General features: G+C 36.1%; 1 protein-coding gene across 2 annotated transcripts; it reads right to left on the bottom strand.

The window, feature by feature from the left end:
- Nucleotides 1-1,811: 1,811 nt before the first annotated feature.
- Nucleotides 1,812-25,528, bottom strand: fam107b (family with sequence similarity 107 member B). 2 transcript variants are annotated; one of them, XM_059506751.1, is made up of 4 exons: nucleotides 25,363-25,528; nucleotides 7,933-8,110; nucleotides 2,905-3,061; nucleotides 1,812-2,823 (listed from the first exon to the last, which is right to left on the bottom strand). In XM_059506751.1, exons 2-4 carry the CDS (start codon nucleotides 8,058-8,060, stop codon nucleotides 2,704-2,706), a joined length of 405 nt encoding a protein of 134 aa, XP_059362734.1. In that variant the 5' UTR covers nucleotides 8,061-8,110; nucleotides 25,363-25,528; the 3' UTR covers nucleotides 1,812-2,703. The 2 variants fall into 2 exon arrangements, with proteins under 2 accessions (XP_059362734.1, XP_059362733.1); XM_059506750.1 differs by lacking the exon at nucleotides 25,363-25,528 and adding an exon at nucleotides 10,703-10,847.
- Between the last annotated feature and the right edge of the window lie 227 nt (nucleotides 25,529-25,755).

Below are 25,755 nucleotides of genomic sequence, written 5' to 3'. Positions count from 1 at the left end.
CACCCCCTTCTGTTCCGACATGTGGATCAGTATGTAAATTAATTCTACTATAAATTAGGGATTGAGGGGGACAAGATAAGAAAAAGAATGGGGGTGGGGAGCTGTGAAATCCCAATAAATAAAACCTAGCCTGAGAACTAATCCTATCCTGCACTTAAATTTTACCAGCAAAACAGGGTGTTACCAGAGTGCTCTCCTTGACGAAAAACATAGTCCATCTGACGCTCCAGCAAGTGGATATTAGTGTCTCAAAGTCACATTTATTTATTTATTTATTTATCTGTTCATGTACAAGAACAGTTTCTTCCCCTAGGCAATCTACCTCATGAACAGTTAAATGTTCCCCACTTATGCAATTCAATTGTGCAATATCCTTATATTCATTTGTTACCCCTCCATCATAGCACATCCCTGCATCTTACTCAATCCTATTCCATTATCATTCATAGCACAATTGTTTATACAACTTATTTATTTGCAAATGTTTTGTTGTTGTTGGTGTGTGTGTGTGTGTGTGTGTGTGTGTGTGTGTATGTATTTATGTATATATATATATATATATATATATATATATATATATATTAGCTACTAATTATCTTCCTACATCTTATTCATCTAAAGAGCCTTGTCTTGCAGTCCCTGATTTGTAAGATTCATGCAGTGGAACATATGAAATGTGAAGCATGGAAGAATGATGCCTGTAAATATTTGTTTATCCAATTACAGAGGCATGCAGAAGATCATCTGAAAATCACAATGCCCTAAATTGTGTTTTATTCAGCAAAACCTTTGTGAAAGAAAAGGCTGATATCAGATCATTTCAGCTAAAGGCTTTCGTGTCTGTGACACAGTTCACTCAGACCTACTTCTGCTGCCAGCTGTTTGACACAGCACAGTTACATAAGAACTCCTGGAATTAAGATTCGCTCTATTTTTTTTTTTTTTTTTTGCTTATTTTGCTTATTTTGCTTTGGATACCATTTTATGAATAACTAAGGGGTCAGTCTTAGATTATGCTTAACCCTGTTGTTCCATTCACTCATGCAATAAAGTCAGACATTCATCTACATGAAAATCTCACTTGCTCACTTGGACCTTATGCAGTGAATGGGTGCCATCAGAATAGATGTTAAATTAGTCCATCAGTTACCATCTTGCCAAGCCAAAAGCTGTAAGATATTTTTAACTTCAATCCATAGTTTCTGGCAGAGATATGAATCCTCTATCCATAATATTGCTTTCTTCAATGAAAAAAGTAATATTGTGTTAATCAAGAGGGAAATATGCACATATCGAGCACCGTTTAAAGTGCAAAACAGTTCTAAACAATTATGTTGGTGGATTTTGATGTGAAAGGATATAGATGATGAATTTTTTGGATACTGGAGGAAGAACTATTATGGATCATGGAATCTAATTTTGAATTACATTTTGAATTTTGAATTAGAATTACAATTAAAACACCTTAATGATGGAATAGTTTTGTACAGACACACAGCTTTTCACTTTTTAAGATGTTAATTGTTATTATTGATGTTTTTATTAGCTGCTTGGACTCTCATTCTGATGGCACCCATTCACTGCAGAGGATCCATTGGTGATGTGGTGAAGGGATGTGATGCTAAATTTCTCTACATCTGTTCAGATGAAGAAACATAATCAACTATGTCTTAGGTGGCCTGATGATGGTGAGTAAATGTTAACCAAAATGTCATTTTTGGGAGAACTGTTCCTTTAAAAGAATTGCCTTCCTCTCCAAGATCACTTGCATTTCTTGGTCACACAGAGATTCATATCAAATTAACAAAGAATTCAACATGATAAAATAATATTTATTAAAAGAAGGTTTTAAGGAAACACAAGGAGTGGTAATTTATTGGCTCAAATCTACACAAAACCACATGTCTTTCTTCATTAATAAACATTTCATGTTCTCCTTCAACTTTTTGGGTTGAAAACAACTACCATTCGAGTGAAAAGAAAACAGATGCACTTGCATTTAATATCACATTGAACTAAAGTGTATTAACTTATTAGTAACATATTAATTAAAAAAGTTGTAACAAAAATATTTGCAAAGAAAACTCACAAAACTAGCACTAGTATTGCTTATGAAATTTAGCAGAGGGAGCGCACAAACATTACAATTCATAAAAAGCAAGCATGATGCAACCACAACTTGCATTGTTGGAACTTTATATTTAGTTTCCTTTAAACATCAACCAATAGGAAAATGTCTCGAGAAGCCCTTTCAAACAAAAGCTTACACTGAACATAAATAAAAGAGGATTGTTTTGGCTTAAAAGAGTCCATCCAGTGTCCCATTTCAGGTCTTTAAAGTAAAATAGTAAAATAATATGTGCCCCTTTTTTCCAAAAAATAAAAAAATACCCAACAAAGTAACCATGTGGTCTCTGTTTGTTCCGCCATGCATGTTCTTTGAAGCCAGTCAACCAGTGGCAAAGAGGCTGCGCCCATGTGCAAGAGTTTGTGTGTATGTGTGTCGTTTATTCTTCAATCCTCTTTAAGTGTGATCGTTGTTCAGGAAAAGAGGCTGCGTGAATACTGGTTGTGTCTGCGAGCAGGCAACAGGAACCGTTCGTCTACAGTCACTTGTTTTATAGGGACACATGGGGGAAGAATATCAGGAAATCCCCACAAACACCAATCCATTTCCCAACAAATATGCCATGGAAACTGTTTTTAGGTGGCACGCTCCTGCCCATCCACTTCCTGTTTGGTTCTTCTCAGATTGCTTTTCATTTTGACAAACTCTGGGGTGTTTTCTTGCTCCTCTTCGTTTTTATGTTGCTCCAATTCCAGCTAAACAAGAAGACAATTTCAGTCAATCATTTCTGGACATGCCCATTAAACATCTATGTCTTTGTGTATGAGGAAACATACCTGCTCGAGGGTTTCTCGTCTCTTCATGAGCTCGATCTCAAGGTCTGACCTTTTCTTGTGTGCCTCCTGCTCCTCTTTCTGAGCTTTCAACACCTGGTCTCTCTTCCTCTTCTCCATCACTTTCTGGAGTTCTGGTTTATTCTGCGGCGCAAGGCCCCTGTGAAAAGAAAAACAAGGAGATGATGAGATATTTGACAATAATTACCACAATTTTAAATTTTCTGAAGAACTATGTGGTCACTAGCCCTGCAAAAGTTTCCACCCTTACACAATATTGAAAAACAGTAGGCAAAATGACTATTTTGGCTAAATTCTGAAGCGTGCATTCGTTGGACACTTTAATATCCCTTGAAGCCATGGGAGAGGATTTATGTTTATGCAGTGAAGCAATGCAACTGACAGTTCACATGACAATAACAAAATGGCAGATGCAGTACGCCTGAATTTCATTCATAAGCCCATAATCATAATACATAGAATATACTTTTTTAATGGTTGCAAAGTTAGTTCCCAGTGTAGTACCTACTCAAGACAATTTTGGACACACTGTAAGATATAGTTAGATAGCTCCTTCAAAACAAGTCTATAGGACTTTTTGTTCATTTTATCATCAGTCACCAGAAAAAAAAAACTATAACTCCGATTGCTTAGAAAAGTATCAGAACACTTCTCATCAAATAGTTGCATAATTTGAGCACAAATGGAGCACTTTGAAATGTAAAATTTAGTATTATGGGTTAGTTTAAAACTATAACACCCTTCCATTTCATGATTTCAATCAGAGGTTTGATTTAATGAGAGAGCAAATGATGAGATGACTCCAACACAGTTTAGTGATAAAAATCCATAGGGTTACATAATATGACTGTGAACATGTCCCTGTGAAAATCCTGATTGCCCCACATACTGTAATCCAGCATGGATGGATTCCTGGGTGGGTTTTAGGGATTGGAATTGGTTTATAATGACCAGAGGCTGCTGTACATTTAGAGTGTATTGAGATTAACTATTTAATTTAACAGACATCTTTGTTGCGGAATTCTCCAAATTAACAAGCTTGAAACCAGTTGTTTATGAAACACTTCCGGTTAGCTCATATGTACTGAATTAAAAAAAAAAACATATCTGGAATAGAAGTAAATTAAATTGATTGATTTCAAAGTGGTATGAGGAAGAGCAGATGACCAAAATATTTTAATTAAGATTAGATCTTTAAAATTAACCAACAATAAGTGCTACTAAATTATTAAAAATGCTAAAACAATGAATGCTATATTTGTTTTTTATTGAAAACATGACAAAAGCGCATAAAACTACTAAAACTACTAAAACTACTATAATTAAAATTCAGTATATACTACTATACAAGTAATACTAAAATAACACTGATAACAACACAAAAATCTGTCTGTCCAGCTGTATTTTAACATAACCCTGCTCTCTGCCTGGCACACCAGAAACTTGTTGAGTTTTGTCCATCCTTTCCAAAACATGTAGACTCGTCTAGACTAGTATGAAGTAAAAATGAGAGGAGCAGATGAAAATATCAGAGCTGAGAAAATGGGAGATGAAATGTTTTGGCTATTTGGACAGCAGTTATATAACTATATGGCTCCATAAAATTGAATCATGAGAATCTCTGCCAGGTGAGTGTAAAAGAAAAAACACTTCTGTCTGTTCTCCATTTCTGTGTCATCTCACTGATTTAGTTTCTGAACAGTATTTTACTTTCTCCCTCCAACTGTTCTCTCTTCTATGAGAAGAAAGAACAACACAAGCACATCAGACATTAATCACGTGAGTGGAATGTGTCTGTTGTGCAGGTAACTTCATGAGAACAATTACAGACCAGACACATTTCACAAACAAGATAAGAGGAAACAATGACTGTTTTATGATTCAGGGCACATTACTGATTTATAATTAAATACATGAGAAATCTCTGTTGCCAGGCCGAAGCTAATATGTGTTTACATGCCAAAAAATAGAACTAAAATCCAATTTGTCTTAAAACTCTGCTTTTGTGATTTGAATTATGTGACCGTTCTCTACTCTGAGACTAAACTATTCCAATCGAAACTAAAATAATCTAAGGAAAAATCAAGAAAAACAACCCCATTACCATAGTCAGGCTTAAACAATGTCTAAATGCAGCCTTTCCAAAGTAAACACTTCATTGGCCTCTTGAGCTTTGCAGGTTTGTGCATTAGTCTGACTAGTGAGCTTTCTGCAAGTTATTGTTTTTATTTGAGCCATTATTAAGATAAGGATGTGCTTTTGTCTAGGTGTGGTTTTATGGCTGTTTTGTCATCTGGCTATAACAGGAACAATGGTTGGGTTTGAGTAAACAAGTCATATTTCTTGAGTGAACGGACTGTAGAATAACAAACTGACTTGCTAATACTGGCCATAAAGGGATAGTTCACAAAGAAAATAAAATTTATATGATCATTTACTCACCATCATGTCATTTTGCATTAGTGTTGTTTTGTCCATGCACTGAAAGTCACTGGGGTCCAATGATGTTTTGAACACCCTTATGTTATGTTCATGAGATAAAGGTGAGTAAATGACTATGAAAGTGTAATTTTTAGGAGAACTTTCACTTTAAGACTTGTACCTGGGATGAAAAGATTAAAAATACTTCTGTTCTAAGAATTTCTGAGGCACAAACATCTTCAGGAATGCCAGCGTGTGTCGTCAGTGATTATATAACAGGAACACCATGGTCCCCTGGTGCCTGCTAGAAACAGTCACTTTGTCGTTATCACAGACAGCTGGGCAAAATAACAGAAAAAAGAAAAGGAGACAGATGACTAGCGACAAAAAGAAACATAAAGCATAGACGAGGCTGGCCTCGATTACATAAAAGCCCGCCCCGCCCCCCCCTAACCCAATACATTATCTAATATAAGATGCAACAGACTATATATAGCCCGACCTCTATCTCTCCATCACTCTGTGTTCTTCACCTTCTGCACTGGATGTAGATGTGATTCCATAACATTGTGAGTGTAGAGAAATACTTTGAGTGTTAGTGTACAGCAGGGTGGGAGGTCGACAGACAGAAGGTGGGTGTCAGAAAAGGGAACAGAGAAAGGGTGGGAGGAAAGTCTAAGGGGATGCTGTAATCCTTCTTATGTAACCCTAAATCTTTCAGCATCCCTCTGAGCACCACATCTGAAACTAATACCATTTAGATTATGGAGATGTTCCCTTTTTTCAAAACCAAAACAAGCACACACACTCAATTCACACCTTTTCACTTAAGGAAAAATACAAAAAGGGTGTAAATTGAAATTATAGGCCCCCTTTCTCAAGGGTCTTCATGATTTCCAGGACTCTGCAGTGATTAGGTTTTATGTCACCCCACAGCCCCATCATTAATACCCCTTCATTAGATCATTCATTTTATTTAACAGGGACCATGAACAGTCCATGACTCCCCCAAAATAAGTGTAATCTCTAATTCTATAGTTGGGTATCATGAAGTTACTTATTATTAAATATAATATAATATATATATATATATATATATAATGCACATTTAAAATAAAAAATTACATGGATAATATTTAAATAATATATTTATATAATTTATTATATATTTATAACTTATGATATTATTTATGTTTATACTATTTCAATATAATATTTCAAGATTTACAGTAAGCAAAAAATCTTAGAATTAGATAGAAAATACATAATTAGAATTAAAAAAAATAAATAAATAATAAATTCATTTATAAATAATATATTATTCTATTTGTTTTATTACTAAATATTGTTAAATATATATATATATATACATATATTAGCATTTATGCAAAAAAAAATGTAATGTATTGGATATATAAATAAAATACTAATCGTCATGTGGTCATGACAATTTAACTTTTTTTTCATCAAATTTATTTGTAAATAAAAGCAGATAGGATGTTTAACTAATGTAATGTTATTTACAGTCTCTGTGTTGTGTATTTTAATTCATAGAAGCTCAAAAAGTCCAAAATATCACCTACAAGCCACACTGTCATTTTTGCTACTGCTAAAGTATACACATACACCTAGTTATGTATTATTGGAATGAATCTTCAACGGAGGATTCCGATGTCTGCAGGAATTCTACAAACTCTTCTCTTCATGCTCAACTAATGTGGGTGGTGAGAACCAATGGACTGGATTATATATAATCATGCTGGTAGAATGTGTGTGTGTGTGTGTGTGTGTTATATGACTTGTTGTGACTTGTCTGTTCTTATTCATATCAAAGCTACAAGAACAACTTTTATCCTCAAGGGTTCTTTCTAATAACTTTCAAATGCAAAAGAAAAAACTGCTTTACATAATAAAGAGCATGTGTATACCCTTGCTGTCACAATTAATCACCAATGAGATAGAGAGAGACAGAGGAAAAAAAATTAGAGGGCTTAAACAAGTGACTCAAACTTATTGTTTCCAGTGCATTTTTTCTGCTTCCTGTCTGCCTAGATACCGCACACAAACACAGACAGATCTGACGGGGGGAAATCATTCATCCCATCCAGAAACTCCTCTAGAGCAGAATCAGTTTTCAGAATGACTTTTTACTTTTTAAGAACTCATTTGAGAAATATGCAAAAGTGGAGTGGCAGAAATTGATCTTTATATGACTCATAACAAGCCATACAGGCATTTATTACAGAATACTTGATTCTGACTGGTCAACTGTGATCAAATTTGGTCAAATATTTCAATATAATGACTGTATTTCCAATATAGCTATGTTAGTAGTTTCAGGTCATATCACTCTGTGGTCCTCTTTCTTGTCACATATTTAATGTGCACTTATTTATTTGTTAAGCAGCTGCTCAAAATACATATTGAATAAAACCAAAATGTAAAGTTATATTGTTAATCTAAGTAATGTAAAGTGTCCACACAGCATTTTCAGATAGATTTGCCAAAAACAACAACAGTATATTCTGAGTGATAGAAGTCAGATGTAGTGTAGGAGAGCTGATCTAATGTAGGCTGAGTGTGCATCACCTTTTCTGGTTCATAAGGAGCTCTCTGTGTAGGTCCTGGTGATTTCTGGAAGACTTCACTGGGTTGAGGAGTTTCTTGGGCTTGATGAGTTCATCGCTATCACCGTCCATATAGTCTGGCTCTGCCATAATGCTCCGCGCACGGGACAATCCCTCTGGTATATCTGTCTGGGCCAGACCTGAGAAAAAGACATAAATACATCAATTTTAACATCTTTTACAACCTAAACAGAATTTGCTACATTTATCTTAGCAGTTACATTAAAACGTTTTTAATTTTTTCTTTTATAAAAAAAACTGAAACTGATCTGATCGGAAACGACTTAACCAATTTTAAAATACCCATTTATAAACTAATTTCAGACACCAATAGTATACACACAGACAACAGTCCTGACAAAACCATAAGATGCATCACAACAACATCTGCATCACTGTTTACTGACTTAGAAACAGGTGCAACTAACACAATTAGACACACTCCACAAAAACATTATGACAAATATTACAACCCGAATTCCGGAAAAGTTGGGACGTTTTTTAAATTTTAATAAAATGAAAACTAAAGGAATTTCAAATCACATGAGCCAATATTTTATTCACAATAGAACATAGATAACGTAGCAAATGTTTAAACTGAGAAATTTTACACTTTTATCCACTTAATTAGCTCATTTAAAATTTAATGCCTGCTACAGGTCTCAAAAAAGTTGGCACGGGGGCAACAAATGGCTAAAAAAGCAAGCAGTTTTGAGAAGATTCAGCTGGGAGAACATCTAGTGATTAATTAAGTTAATTGATATCATGTCTGTAACATGATTAGCTATAAAAGCTTTGTCTTAGAGAAGCAGAGTCTCTGAGAAGTAAAGATGGGCAGAGGCTCTCCAATCTGTGAAAGACTGCGTAAAAAAATTGTGGAAAACTTTAAAAACAATGTTCCTCAACGTCAAATTGCAAAGGCTTTGCAAATCTCATGATCTACAGTGCATAACATCATCAAAAGATTCAGAGAAACTGGAGAAATCTCTGTGCGTAAGGGACAAGCCCGGAGACCTTTATTGGATGCCCGTGGTCTTCGGGCTCTCAGACGACACTGCATCACTCATCGGCATGATTGTGTCAATGACATTACTAAATGGGCCCAGGAATACTTTCAGAAACCACTGTCGGTAAACACAATCCGCCGTGCCATCAGCAGATGCCAACTAAAGCTCTATCATGCAAAAAGGAAGCCATATGTGAACATGGTCCAGAAGCGCCGTCGTGTCCTGTGGGCCAAGGCTCATTTAAAATGGACTATTTCAAAGTGGAATGGTGTTTTATGGTCAGACGAGTCCAAATTTGACATTCTTGTTGGAAATCACGGACGCCGTGTCCTCCGGGCCAAAGAGGAGGGAGACCTTCCAGCATGTTATCAGCGTTCAGTTCAAAAGCCAGCATCTCTGATGGTATGGGGGTGCATAAGTGCATACGGTATGGGCAGCTTGCATGTTTTGGAAGGCTCTGTGAATGCTGAAAGGTATATAAAGGTTTTAGAGCAACATATGCTTCCCTCCAAACAACGTCTATTTCAGGAAAGGCCTTGTTTATTTCAGCAGGACAATGCAAAACCACATACTGCAGCTATAACAACAGCATGGCTTCGTCGTAGAAGAGTCCGGGTGCTAACCTGGCCTGCCTGCAGTCCAGATCTTTCACCTATAGAGAACATTTGGTGCATCATTAAACGAAAAATACGTCAAAGACGACCACGAACACTTCAGCAGCTGGAAATCTATATAAGGCAAAGAATGGGACCAAATTCCAACAGCAAAACTCCAGCAACTCATAGCCTCAATGGCCAGACGTCTTCAAACTGTTTTGAAAAGAAAAGGAGATGCTACATCATGGTAAACATGCCCCGTCCCAACTATTTTGAGACCTGTAGCAGAAATCAAAATTGAAATGAGCTCATTTTGTGAATAAAATTGTAAACTTTCTCAGTTTAAACATTTGCTATGTTATCTATGTTCTATTGTGAATAAAATATTGGCTCATGTGATTTGAAAGTCTTTTAGTTTTCATTTTATTAAAATTTAAAAAACGTCCCAACTTTTCCGGAATTCGGGTTGTAGACAGATGTAGTGTTTAAAAAGTGTAAGCCATATTTCAGAGAGTATTTGCATTTCAATGTCCAAAATACTAAATAAAATAATATAAAATGCTAGCCTAAATAAATAAGACTATTGTATAATATGTGCATATAATCACTATGATCAGGGGAGACTGCTTTCCAGGTAAAACCAAAATTTCTAAATAATAACAGCAATAGGATATATAGGGGAAAGCCATTCTTTTAGTTTCACTGAAACTGCCATATCAGAGAATAAATAAATCTCTCTTCGTCTAGTTTATCTTTAACACATGATGAATGACAAAACCATGTGACTGTTATCTCACGATTATTTGTTTATAGCAGGATACTACTCATTATTTTTACCCTAACAAACCAGCGTGTATCATTCAGCACACAGCTCCATATCATTTAAAAGGCTGATCAACTATATCATGAATAAACATGATCACATCACTATATAAAAGTGTGACACACATCCAAACAATGTGAAATTACAAGCAAGAGCCAACATGCATTAAATACATATAGGTAAACAAAGTATTTTTTCTTCAACTATTCTAATAATTACTACTAATACAAATAATATAATATAGTAAGTGCTACTCTGTTTTGCCTAAAACTGTATTTCTATGTTATTTCCCCTAAATAATCTCACCTGGAAGGACTGGAAACACGGGGTATCTGAACATGGTAGTCATCTCTGCGTTTGAGTGTTCTTTAAAATCTCAGGATATGAAGCACAACTTCCCACAGCTAGATGAAACTGCAGCTCTGGATCTCTGACGGAGTGCTGCTGTGCTCTATAAACAGCTCTTTTGACTCCGCCTGATGGTTTATTATCTAACAGCCCACCCACCCCTGGCAGAACAGCTCTCAAACAGCCCTCTCAATCTTTTATCACCTTAGTCGAGATATAAACACCAAAGAGTGTGGTCACAACACATCAATAAAATGACAAAAACAGGTCTGCTTCCATATATTAGATCAACTTTGAGATTTAGAGCTATTAAAAGAACGAAAATAATGAACGTGATGGGGCTAGAGGAATGCATATTTCAGGGCGCCCATACATTTGTGTTCTTTTCTAACACGTTAATGTGTGTATCATTTTCATAATCATCTTATAACCTTCAAAACTGAATTAGAATGGATTGATTTAGAGTAAAGATGCAGGTTTTCAGCACACAGGCAAAACCATAAATATGAAAGGTGACAGGCTGCATTTATATCAACCCATGAAAGAATTACAATAACAATACTGTGGTTTATTATTACAAATTAAAAGTCGTGACACGTGAAATTAGTACACGCCGTGAGCTGCAGTTCATCTGCTGATCACTAGAGGTCACGCTCACCAACAATCTGTGATACACAACAACTGGGTTATTCTTGTCATGACGTAATTTCATTTTAAAGAACAACACGAGGACATTCCAAACATATCCTGATGCCTCAAAGGTAATTTATGTCGCTGTTTGAAGTGTGTAGCACTTCCTCAAGGACAAAACGCAAACTCTTCGTTGGCCATATGTTTACAGACAGACAGCCAGTTTAACTTTGGTCACTGCTTAAATACATGTAAGTTAAATGAGTTGCAACTAACGTGTTTTATTGCAATAACTTTAGTTTTGACATGTTTGCTCGTGCATGTGGTATATAATGTCAATATTATTTATATCCAGTAATTAATTAAGCATTCAGGAAGAACACCTTAGTGAAACTGGACAGTGGTGCTTTTCTTCAAATGTTGTGCGTCAAATGCCGCTGTTTAATGTTTGTATCTGCTCTCAAACATTCCTTCTAGATTCAACGGAAGAGTAGTTCCTGTTGACATTGCACTGTGTTGAAATGTTAACGTTTCACAAAGTCTAAAGAACAAGACATATAATTTCTCAAGTCAGTGTGGTAGGCTACGTTGATCTTATCTAGTTAAAGGGCCAGTTCACTTCAAAATGAAAATTCTTTCATCATTCACTCACACAAGTTGTTCCAAACCTGTGAGGTTCTTTCTTCTGTTAAACACAAAATAAGATGTTTTGAAGAATGCTGTTAACTGTTGCAGATGCTTGTTCCCATTAACTTCCATTGTATGGGGAACAAAAACACAGTGGAAGTCGATGGCTACCAGCAACTGGTTACCAACATTACCAATATCTTCTTATCTTCAGAAGAAAGAAACTCATACAGGTTTGGAACAACAAGAGGGTGAGCAAAATACTTATTCGTCCTCATGTTCATTCAGGTAACAACACAGCATTAAAAATCAAGTGGATGTAAACTTTGGAACGGGGTCATTTTTATAAAGTCAACTATTATTTTCTCGTGTGGACTATGTAATCATCTTTTATGTGAAATCTCTTATCCAGGTCAGTACTAAATAAACAATAACATGTATTTTGTATGATCTCTCTTATTTTGGTAAAATAATTAACATTAAGCAGATTCTGCAAGGTGTATGTAAACTTTGACTTCAACTGTTTATTTCCAGTTTTCAAAAGTGAGATTTATATGAAGAATAAACCCAAAATGTATTTTGTTATTCACTGAAAGGCTATCCTATCTCTCCTTGCACCTTTTTTGAGAGAACTCATGATCATATCTAATTAAAGAACAAATCGTTCTTCCTAATCATTTGAGTCAGTTTATTAAATCTGACCGATTAGTTCCCAATTCAGACTGATTCAGTTCTCTGTTTTAATGCGCTGATTCCTATCAGCAATCTTCACAATGTGGTTATTGATAAGCTTATCAGTGAATAAAGACTATCGTTCCGTTTCTTTCTCACAGACTTATCATATGGGTTAAACATACTCCTCAAGTAACATAGAACACTTTTATGACACTTTTACAGTGCTTGGAACAGCATGAGACTGAGTAAATAATTACAGATTTTTCCTTTTTGCATGAACTTTAACAGGCACATAAATGACCATTTATAAAAAATAATGCGCAAACAAACACTGTAGTGTGAACTGCAAACTTCATGCTACAGCATCACCAACAAACTCTGCATTTATTGTGCACTGCTTGTAAGCCTAAGTCTCTGCAAAAAGGAGCCCTGCAGGACAAGTGCGTTTAATAAAAGGCCCACATCCAGCTTTTAATTACAGAGCTGTACACTTCAAGCCTAAGCAGGGCACAGATGTCTCTATGGTGACCACCACAACACTAAGCACACGGGTGTGTCCACGGCTGAGCATTAACTCACCAGTCATTTCCATAAACGTTCATACTGTGCATTGATAATGATGCATCAGTGCATATATCTGCATGCATATCTGTGTTTGTGCATGTAAGTACTACAGGAATGCTTGTAAACCGCCTAGTCAGTCATTAAGTAGGACTGGAGGTGTTTGGCAGGCATCTGTTTACCAGTTTTCAGTCTTGTACCTTGTTCCAGCACACAGACTTGCACATGTAAGGGACAGCTTTCATTTGACATCACAATGCATATGAGCGATCATGCATATCAGCCAGATTTGCATTAATGATTAAAAGCCACAGTGCTTTTGTTCATGCTCCACTTAAAGCTGAAGTTAGATCAAGAAATCAAGTTGAATTTATATGGTAGGTCTTAAAAATTAGGCAATGTGTGTGACCTTGGTAGGGCATATCGTAGTTCATTGCAACATAACTTTCGATGTAACTTTCAAAACTTCCTCTCTGATCCAAAAAGACTATTTATTGTTACTAAGATGCAAAAACAACGATGCTGCCAATTTGATAGTCAAAATTGGCATGTATTATTCCCAAACACTAAAAAAACTAACAATTAAATGGTCTTTATCATTCTGAAGAATAACAATCTGATACAAGATCTTTGGTAATATTTTATAGCATTGATTGAAAGTGAGAGTCAAAAGACATTTATGTATAGGCTAAATGCCTTTTTTTTTTGCTTTCTATATTCAAAGAATCCTCTAAACTATGTTTCCACAAACTGATTTGCAAAACTGTTTTCAATGTTGATAAGAAATGTTTGTTGACCAACAAACTGGCATATTAAAATAATTTCTGAAGGATCATGGGACACTGAAGACTAGAGTAATGATACTGAAAGTTCAGCTTTGCCATCACAGAAATAAATGACATTCTATAGTAAAACAGAAAACAGTTATTTTAAACTGTAGTAATTAGTAATAACATGGAAACTACACTTCCTTGTTTTCGAGAAACGTATCATTAAGACAATAAAAAACTAAAAAGTAGAGTTCACTGGAAAGGTTGAACAAATTTATTTCAAAGAGTTCATAATGACTTGGATAGACCTTATTAACCTTCTCCTACACATACACATGCATTAAAATTGCACAAACTCACATGCCTACACACTTCCACGATAAAAAGCTGGAGGACTGCATAAAGGAAATCACCCACACCTCCTTCTGAGCACTAACCATTACTGTAAATGATCACACAGCAGCATCATGATTTCAGAATGTTTCCATACTTAGATCATTACTGTTGATAAGAGTCGTGTGGTTGTTTTAAACATGACATCCAAAAATCACAAGCTTGAAATGGGAGCATGATATAAGGGATTTCAATATATATTGCTGCAATACTTTTAATAATATGGCCAAGTATGCATTTGTTTTTGTGATATTCCGACCTACAACAAGGACAGAGCAGAGGGCGACTGCACCTTCAGCTTCCTTTTCCAGTCATCTCTCCAGTGCCTACACACACAGACCTCGGACGAAGACATGGGGCGGCAATAACAGGAAACAGACAAACTCAAAAAAATCCCTTGCCATTTTGGTCACATTTTGGAGATCTCAAGCACTGAGACACACATAGAGAGATGGAGGAGGTGGAAAGGATGCCACTTCTTTGTTCCGCTCTCATTAGGGAAAGAGACATGCAGGGAGGAAGGGAGCAGCTGGCAGTCTATTGCACCATCTGACCCTTATTGGGCACAGTTTACACACAGCAGGAGGGTATATTAGCCCCTCCCCAATCCCAAAATCCCTTTCACTGGCACTGTAGTGCTGTCACTTTCACCTATTCTTCAAAACATATTCATTCCTAACCTAACACTCACATAAGAAATACCTCACACAATTTTCTAAACACAACTAAACCTCATTTCCAGCATAATTGGCTTTCCGGACCATCCCCCACTCCACGTCCCACCCGACACTCATTACAGACCACAGAGGTATCAATTCGTATCAACAGTCCTCCAGACGATTAATTTCTCCCCCTCATTTTCTCATGAAACGCCTGTCTTCCCTTGATAGGAATGAATCAGGCTTCCACTAACCAGCTGTAGATCTAAACATGATTGCATTTAATCCTTTAAAAGAACAGTCAAGGCTAAATATCCCCACAAGAAATTACATAACTGTCTACACAAACAAATGGACTGACAATTACACTTAAATCTTAAAGTGTATGCTTTAAGTATACAGTAAATGCAATTTTGCTTGTTTTTACAAACTGAGGCATGTGTTATTTTGGTGTCATTCATGTATTATTACAGTATTTATTTACATTTGAAATTAACTTTTAAATTTTTAGCACAATTTTTTGTGAGTGTTATGTGCTTTTTTTATATATATAAATGTGTACATTTATGTTTTCATTTTTTATTTAAATTTTACATTATGTCAGCTTTATTTCAATTAACAACAGCTTGTTTAATCATTTTAATTGTTATTGATTGAAACAATTAAAAAAGGTGCTTGTTAATTGAAATACTTGTTATTTTATATGCAACAGATAGTGTTTAAATTCTTTAAATCTGTATTTCAAAATTCAAAATAATTCATTAATAATGACAGATATTATATCTTAATTAGTGAATACATGCACAAACACAAAGGTTTGGTTCTCAAAGGTAGAAGACAATGGCAAAAACAGTCACACTCATCCTAAACTGATTTTTAAGCTGACTCTATTCCATTTCCTTAGCTGGGCCAATGCAAAAATGTTAAAAACCTATAAACTAAGGGGTTTCCCATAGCACAGAGGAGAGAAAGAGAAAGAAATAAACATTTATGGGCTCCTCTTAAAGGGTCAGAGGTTAGACACTTCATCTTATTAACATTAAACTACTTGCATCATCTCCATCACATTGAGCATTCAAATGAAAAACAAACTATAATTGGACTCCACAGCAAAGGGATTGAAGCCTAAACTGCTACCTATTGTCCACAATTAAAACAAGTCACTTGTCTAAAGCACAACCTTGTTACACTAAAGTCAAACTATAAAATAACAGCAAAAACTGATTCAGTCCATATGCCAATGCTGAGACAAAACACCAAGACTCGTGCCATCTGTGGATGCACCTGGGCATTGCTGTGGGGGTTGTGTATCTGCTGCTGTGGAGAAGAGCTCTGATAAACACATGAATCAGGTCAAAAAGAGAGCAATGCATCTAGACTGAAACATTCTCCTGCTGAACTGAAAATAAAAATACAATTTCTTTGTGCTGCTCTCTGGTGGCTATGGATGTCAAAAACAAAACATGGTGTCAATAATTTAATAGGACTGATTACTGAAACGTTGTTGATGTACAATCGTCACATTTTGGATCCGGATTTCCTGGTCCGGGTAAAGGCAAGAACTCTGGCATTTCAAAGCCTGACCTTAAGTAACCCACAAGAGAATTGGGTCATGTGATGAGATGTCGGGTCACTGCTGCACACTGGGAAAATGAAAACGCTTATTTATGCGTACAAGTGCACAGGTACAAATGGAAGTCTCTAGGTCTTTTCTCCGTAAGAGAGTCATATTATGCATTTTCTTTAATCATTTCATTGTTCTCCATGTTAGCTAGTAATGTTATTCAATGGTGTTTGAACCAAATGTGTCATAATTTAGCCTTGTATGACCACTTTTACAATTTCTCTGACCTGTGACAAAATACAGTGTCAAAAACCATACAAGATGATAAACAAACAAAGCTTTTTTCCCCATGTCAACTTGAGTTTTTGCCCTCCACACCAACTGTCACCATTAAGCAACTTTTTCATGATTTATCACTTTAAAGATTCATTTATCAGAATTTCACGTATTTAAAGCCTTAAAGATGTAAATTAAAAAACAATATATCCTTTAAATAGTTTCACAAAATGACTAAAAGGAGACATTGTCTGAGGCAAAAAAAGTCCTCACCAATTTTTAGATTAGATTCAACTTTATTGTCAGTAAGCAGAGTACAAGAACAATGCAATTACAATTGCACATTTAGGTGCTATTCATTGGTTTAACGCTTTTTTTATATCTATCTGTATAATCTATCTGTTACTGTGTCTTATTTTACAGTATCAAATTACCAACACATACAAATCTATCATGAATATGCAATCAATACACAAGAAACACTAGTGCATAACCTAAATTTCTCAACTGGTTGTGTGGGTCACAATTTACTAGATCCTCGAGATCACATAATCTCGACATATCTGTGTTCAAACATCCGTCATACCACCTCCTACTGCTAAACACATTCATTTGTGCCTCTTTTCAATTCTGTGGGGGCTTAGTGAGAACTGTAAAGGAAAAAATAACTTCCTGTATCCCTCAATCACCAACCCCACAAGTCTTTTTTTAATTCACCTGAAACGTTTTCTGCTCTTTCTGCTTTAAGTCTTCACTTGATTTAGCTGTTACCAAATGAGTAGAAAACCCGTCTCATGACAGTCATAAGTGAGGGTAAAATAATACTGCAATGAATTGAATGTACAGTGCTGGTATTATCAGTTATAGATTGTGTTGGCTTTGTGTGTGTGTGTGTTGTTAGAGAGGTCTACGGAAAGGAAGCTCCAAAGAACTGCATGAATAGAGATTATTCAGTGAATGCAACACCAAGTTGTGTCACAACACTGGAATGTGATGAACCTGCAAAGGCTTTCTAATAGACGCACAGTGAATTTGACAACCTAAAAAAAACCAAAAAACTTTTAAATAGATATATGGCATACAGGCATCTATAAAACACACAATAGTAAAGTTTACATGCATTTAAATGGCAGTCAGATTAATGCAATATAGCAATATTTAATAAATGGTGTAGGCTATACACGTTAATCAAACTGCAAATGGACTCAGCATTGTGCACTTGCTCTAAATTACAAAGTTGAAACTCATTATCATTCATTCACAGCTGGCATGAAATGGAAATTGTGACTGTGAGAATCTTTTTTCCTTTATGATGTACAGTATGCGTGTATATTATTTATTACAAACATTGCAATATTTCATTAATAAATAACAATTATCAATATTTATTTCTGCAAATATTTGATTACACATTGTGTCATGTATATTTGCATAATAACTGACTACGAAAAAACTGCTGTAACATGATCATAACTGCAATGTAAACATAGTGACAGAATACATGTGTATATAAACTGACTAGGGCAGAGATCAGTAGCTGTTTTCACTTAATATTTGCCTGTATTATACAAATTTTATATATATATATATATATATCTTACTGGTCTTAAAGGAACACTCCACTTTTTTTGAAAATAATCTAATTTTCCAAGGAACTTTGCTGCCGTACCATGAGTGCAGCAGGCGCAGTGATATTATGCAGTGCCTGAAAATAGTCCCAGCCAGGTAACTTCCTATAAGCCTGTTTTCAGGCACTGCGTAATATCACTGCGCCTGCGCAACCATGGTAAGGCAGCAAAGTTCCTTGATTATTTTGCCAGAATGAGAGTATAGTTCCTAGTCATATCAGCCTAGAAAATCAAAACTTTTAATTTTCCATCGGTCTTAGTACACGATGTAACTACAGGAGAGTCAAGTTTTAAATAGCAAAAATATTGAAAATCTTTGGTTATTTTAGAGCAAGATGCTAATGGTATAATCAGTTTCAATGATCTATGCGAAGCTAAGCTAAAAGTGCTACTGCCAGACCCGGAGATCATCTGAATGGATTTGAAAACAGTAAAACTCAACTGTTTAACAACTTGTTTTTTTAAGTGGAGTGTTCATTTAAAGGGATAATTCAGCCAAAAATTAAAATCTGTCATCAATTACTCACCCTCATGTCATTCTGTATGAATGTATGGTTTCCTTTCTAGTATGGAACACAAAATAATGTATTTTGAATTTTTGAAACAAACAAAAAGTTTCAAAATACCTACAGTTGTGTTCCGCAGAATAAATCCACACACATTTGGAATGACATGAGGCTAATAATGATGGGTAATTGATGACAGAATTATCATTTTTGGGCGAACTATCTCTTTAAGTCAAACTGTTTAAGCTAAACCTAAACCAGCATCTTCATGCCCGGGTCACCCTTGAACCCCCTGTCCATATGAGGATGTGATCAGGGGTGCGGCAACTGTCCAGAACGGGTCAGGTGTGTTTGAGTATGTATATGAGCAATCCAGCAACTGTGCACTATATAATAAAGAGGGTGGAACAGAGAGGCCATTGATTCTGCTCAGCTGTGGCCAGCACCTGCTGGGTCAGGGCTTATGTTAAAGGGGCATGTGAGAGGTGCTGTATGTTTGGGGACGTGTGTGAATGCATGTATAAGCATGCAACGTTTAGGATTACTAACCAATGATTTCAAGTAATGAAAAACCACACTAGATTGACACATTGATCCATGGTGCTCATGTGAGCAACATGACTTCAAATCTATCTTTTGTCATTACTAGATATCATTCCCTCATCATTTCCAATCTTATTTTATTTTACTATGACTTAATGTGAAAGAAATTATAAAAACACACAATCCACAATTGCAATTTAATACAGAGGACGTATAGGACAGTCTATAAACTCCAATATTCCTCTCACAGGGGCAACACAACCAAAAGCCAACTGCTGCCTTCGTGATGAAGAGAATAAGCCATCAGAGAGACTGCTGACCTAGCGCTGTCTGTCCGCACAGACAGATGCGTTTAACCTGACTGACAAAAAAACTACAGGTGTCTGCATGGCATTTGTGTGTCTGCTAAAAAAACAGACAGCAGGTTTTGTTACTAGTGTTACCTGCTAAGGCAAGTATCACTATTACTGTTGCTCAAACAAGAGAAGTACTGCAATATTTCTCACACTAGGGTTAGAAATATAGCCTAAAACAAACATGTAACCCTAGTTATTCAACTTCTGCACCATCGGTGCTATGGACATTAATGATACCTCAAAAAATGCCGCTTGCTGAAGAGCAATCAGACCAACAATTGCATGACAGTTCATAAAACAGGTGTAAGTAACCCTAGCAAGTTGCAACAACCTAGAACATCCTAGAAGTTATTTAGAACATTCTACTAAAAACCTAGAACATCTTTACAGTTGTTTAGAACATTCTAGTAAAAACCTAGTACATTCTTGGTATTTACAACCACCTAGAACATTGTTGCAACTAGAACAACTTAGAAAACCCTAGCAACCATTTAGAACATGCTTGTAACCACTTAGAACATCCTTGCCATTTACAACCACCTATAACACCCTAGCAACCACCTAGAACACCCTATTAAATTGCAACAAGCTTAGCAACCACCTAGAACACCCTACCACTAGCTAAAACATCATCACAGAACCACCTAGAACCCCTTAGTATCATCCTTCCCTACCAACATTTCTTTACATGACAAAAGATCTAGGGCTGGGTATTGTTCAAAATCTTTCGATCCGGTGCAATTTCGATACCTCAGTTTTGATACCGGTTCCTAACGATACATTTTTCGATACCATATGTTTTAAAATCCATTTCAACATCAACACAAATACATTAAACACAAAACTTTTATTTTTCTCCTTAATTAAAACAAATTCTGGTAACACTTCACATTCAGGATAACATTATTAATACAACTGGTTGTGCTTTTTGGATAGGGGTGTGCCAGCAGACACTCAGGATTGTATCAATCCTAACTTGGCCAAAATTAACAAAAACCACAACATGAACATATTATAAATAAATAAATAAATAAATAAACAAATGATATTGTGTACAGGCTAATATTGAACCGACTAAAATGCAAAGGAATGTAAAAAAAACCTTTTTAGTGCAAAATCAAACTGCATTTGTGGGTTAAAGAACATTTCATGACTTCTCAGACAACTGTACATTTGTGGCTACTGTGGGTTAATTATAAACGCTATCGTTAACTCATATTTACCATAGTAAAAACATGGTACATTTTCTTTAGTTTATAATTAACCCACAGTAGCCACAAATGTACAGTTGTCTGAGAAGTCATGAAATGTTCTTTAACATCATGAACCATAAAATGTAGTAATCGTTCTGCTATGGTTTATTTTCATAATAGGTAAACACAGGTCACAAGTTAACACGGTCACATTTCCTTGATTCAGCAGTTGTACGATGTGATGCCGAGAGTCCTGTCTTGAATCCAGAGACCTGGAGCTGATTCGGTGTAGATCGGTGGTTCGTGACTGTTGTCTCGCGGTGCGCCGTGTTCGAAACCCGCGCAAACACAGACGTACTTTATTTTTATTTTTTTGTTTATCCTACTTACTTCAGCTGCGAAACGGGCGATCATACTAATAACTTGTAATCTTTACAAGAATATCAGAGTAATGCAATGAGCATGTCAGCGTTTATTAGACACTTAATATCACGTCAGTTGGTGCTTTCAGAATCGCCGAATCTGCTGCCGTCGTTCCAGCACATCTGCAGCGGAGACCTAAACCAGGAAGTTGGTCACCAGATAACACGGTAACCAGTTAAACCGTAACACCAGCTTTGGTTGCAATACTATTTAGACCTCTTTGGCATTGTAAAACGGAAACGTTTTGAGAAAAAACAACTACACTTGTGTTGTGTGACTGCGAGTATCTTCAGAAATCGTCCCCGTCATGTGGTGGTGGACAACCAATCACGGCGAATTTAGGTCCTTACATGCACGTAGGCTATGCTGCAAGCTCACACAGACACAGCCGCTTGGCAAAAAAATAAAATTATAAAAAAAACACTGCTTGGCTTTTGGAACCGAAATTTGGCACCGAAAGATAAATAATTTTTCGATACTCATAGTATCGAAGTTTTTCGTTCGATACCATAAAGGCATCGAAGTTTGGTACCCAGCCCTATAAAGATCTACTTATATTTACAATGGAACATCACTCCTATAGCACTTTGTGCTTCTATTAGGACAATATGAATTGAGTTTGTGGCATCCTGTTTTATATCTAAGATTTATCTTGTGGTCATGAATCAGACTGAGTATCCATTAGTGTAGCCTTCCCTGTGCCCTGTGAGCTTTCTTGGAGCGTATGGGGCGAGAGAGAAGAAGAGGTATCTGATTGTCATGTTTCTTTGTTTGATTCAAAAAGAGGAGAATCGATGTCAGCAACAGAATGCCAAACAGCTATTGGTCAGATCCGACTAAAGGATTTACAGACAGCTGTCCGTGTCTGGATTACACTACAGATCTATAATTCACACACATACACATACACCTAAACTCATGGGCAAACATGCAAATGCTACAGATTAGACACAAGCTTTTATGGTGGCATAAATTACACAAAATATAACCACAAGAAGACAAAAAGAAAACAACGTGCTATTCCTACATCATAATTCAAATCTGAAATTAAAACCATTTTAATTCAGTGATGCAACTATGATTCTGTTAAACATTACGCTAAATGAATCCCATCCTAACCCAGATTTATTCGCCCACTGATGATTTCTCTTACTCAAAATGCACAAGATATTCTACGCATGTGTTCATTAAAAACAAACCGTTATCTGGCACGACACATGTAACTGCATATTATCTCACTTCTTCATTCTCTTCTGCCTCTCAACCAAACATTATGCCAAAGACGCTTGAGACATTAATAACGGGTTCGGGGCAAAACTCTTTGTTCATGCCCCAACAAAAACACAGTATGCACTTCTATCTGACAAAATAATGAATGCAAACTATCTGTTCTACGATTTCCCGTCTTAAACTATCAACTAAACAACAAATCTCAACACCAACCCATTCTTCAAAACATCAACGCAAGCTGTTTAGCATAACAGCTCCAAATCCAGCCCCTGGGTGTCAACGTCACGGCGGAAATCCATGGAAACGAGAAACAAAGAACATAAACATGCACCCCGCGCTTTATGATTTCAAACCCTGAATGAATATTGCATCATACTTTAATGAGCAGATATAGCTCAGAATCCTTTGTGTGACATATGCAGTCATATTAAAATTTAGTATTTTCATAATTTATAATACGTATATGAGATACAAGAGAAGGCGTGAGTTATAAATGAGCAGACAAGCGGGAAACAAAGAGAACTGTCAAAGAACAGCTCTGCTGTAACAGAACAAAGCACATTGACAAGCACTGAGACACACACACACACACACACGTGAACATACGGAACAAAACAAAGATCCATATCAATGCATATCAAGTGTACAGAAGCAGCACTGTCCCACAAGAGGAAGAAGTTCCTCTAGAGCAACATGTTCATTAGGTTAATCAATATGCTGCATATAAATGCACGCCAGCATGCACTCAAAATGCAGTGTAGACAAAATTCAGTCTAGACCTATACGTGCTGCTGACTCACAGTGTCCAGATAGCTAAAAAAAATGTAACTCCAGCAAAAGGACATTCCCAGTTCAACAGGAAATTAAATAAGCAAACATATAATTTTTTCAGGTTAATATTTAAATGCATTGATAATACACTTCTCTCAGAAGCTGTATTTTATTAGTCAACTCTATCTGCTTTAATAACCATGCCAAAGTACATCCACATATTAAATCACTATATCTCAAAGGAAATCTGTTGAGAAAGGTCAGATTAAAGAAGCAGAATCTACTCTTGGCTGACCCTCAAGTAAGAGACGATATGAAAGTACTAGTTAGAACAGTTAAGACAGGATGTTAACGAAACAACCTAATGTAACCAACTAATGACCTAAATGCTGTTTTAATGTTGAGGACACCGTGTGACTACCCAGAGAACCCCTAATCACTCAATTCCACTGTCTACTCATCCTCAAGGGACAAGCATCATCATGTACGGGAAGTCTAAAGTCATGACTCTTTGTATCTCACTTTCTCTGTCACATTCATGGTTATACACAACGGAAACCACACACAGAATGATAGTATGTGTGTGTGTGTGTGTGTGTGTGTGTGTGTGTGTGTGTGTGTGTGTGTGTGTGTGTGTGTGTGTGTGTGTGTGTGAGAAAGAAACAGATACAGAGATAGACTTCACTAGCACTAGTGGGGGGACTGGTTCAAAGATCAAAAAACAGATGTAAAGCGTTTGACAAAACAGCCTCCAAATTGCAAACACATGTGGTCGGACTCGGAAACAACCCCTCCCTACCCCCAACATTCCCCTCCAATACTGAAAGCCCATTTCAATATGATCATACTGAACATATACTACAACATCTCTACCACTAATAAACCAATATTGTAGTCACAATCACTGTGCAATATGTTCTCAGACTGTGTTTGTCTGGACATGATATTTACTGTAAAAAAAAAAAAAAATTTTTTTAGAAATATACAAATATTATAAAGCTCTATCTATATTTTGCATATTAAATGAAAAGGTCTAACATATAAATAAGACAAAATAAACTTAAAATGAAAATCTTGGACAGTAAATAGGAGACGCTGTTCTACAGAGAGGAAGACATGACATGACAAGACAAGACAAGACATGACACGTCCCATGTGCTTGGAATTGCTGACTGAACTACTCTATTTTTTTTTCTCAACCTTCATGCATTATTCTTAAAAAAATAAAAATAGAACTGTTTAGAATGCAAAAAATAAAAATGTTTAAAACAGAAATTTCTCTCTGTCTGTCTATCTATCTATCTATCTATCTATTTATATGTTTAGAATGCAAAAATAAAAATGATTAAAACAGACATATCTATCTATACAGTACATACAGTAGCTAGATAGATGAAATAATATAGAAAAAATGTATATTACTCATGTTTTATTTACTGAATTGCATTAACATAAATGTACTAAGTGTACTATTCAAAAATATTAATAACTGATTATTTAAACAAAAATAATATGTCATTATTTTAACTTGTGAACACAGTAGCCCAATACGAAACACGCCTACTTTCATTATTTCAAACATTTGTTTGCCATTGTTCTTCTGCGTTGTGAAGCGCGTGATTTGAGCGCTTTATTGTTCTGTTGCTCGTTGTTTGATCTATTGTCTGATACATTTACTTTGTAATCAATGTATCACTTGATTGTGTGCGTAAACATTGTTTCCAATAACGCGCGTCTCATTTCCACTAGGACAAATAACGCGCTTTGATGCAAAGCGTCCTGAAAACAGAAACACATTCAAGCACACACATACCTCAAATCAGTCCTGAGCGATAATTTTCTGTGGCAAGTGACTTCAGCTGAACCTCAGAAGAAGAAAAGGCATCAGTTCATCTCTCCCGTTATGAAGGTGTGTCTGTTAAATCTGTCTTTTTCTCTCTTCTAAACTGTTCAGTTGTAGACAGGACCCTTAGAAATGTAAATTAATACTTGGAGTGGGGGGCGGGGGACAATATGACCCAACGCATAAGTCACATGCGACGCTCCGCCCATTTACCTCATGATTATTCATCAGCAGGGGAGACCCCGAGAGCGGCCTGGGCGTGGCGCAGTATCGGTGGGCGGAGATTAATGGTGCAGCGTACAGAAAGCAAATGCGAATATATATTAAAGGAATAGTTCACCCAAAATTTACTCACTTTCGTGT

The sequence above is a fragment of the Carassius carassius genome, chromosome 23, assembly GCF_963082965.1.
Source record: "Carassius carassius chromosome 23, fCarCar2.1, whole genome shotgun sequence".
Classification (NCBI taxonomy): Eukaryota; Metazoa; Chordata; class Actinopteri; order Cypriniformes; family Cyprinidae; genus Carassius; species Carassius carassius.
Note: the sequence above shows the minus strand (reverse complement) of the source record. Positions and strands in the feature narration are given on the sequence as shown.

Coding starts and splice junctions, on each gene's coding strand:
- fam107b (XM_059506750.1), bottom strand. CDS start 10,745: ATGACTACCATGTTCAGATACCCCGTGTTTCCAGTCCTTCCAG. Junction 8,111..10,702: donor CGTGTTTCCAGTCCTTCCAG/GTGAGATTATTT, acceptor TCTTTTTCTCAG/GTCTGGCCCAGACAGATATA. Junction 2,824..2,904: donor GACGAGAAACCCTCGAGCAG/GTATGTTTCCTC, acceptor CTTCTTGTTTAG/CTGGAATTGGAGCAACATAA.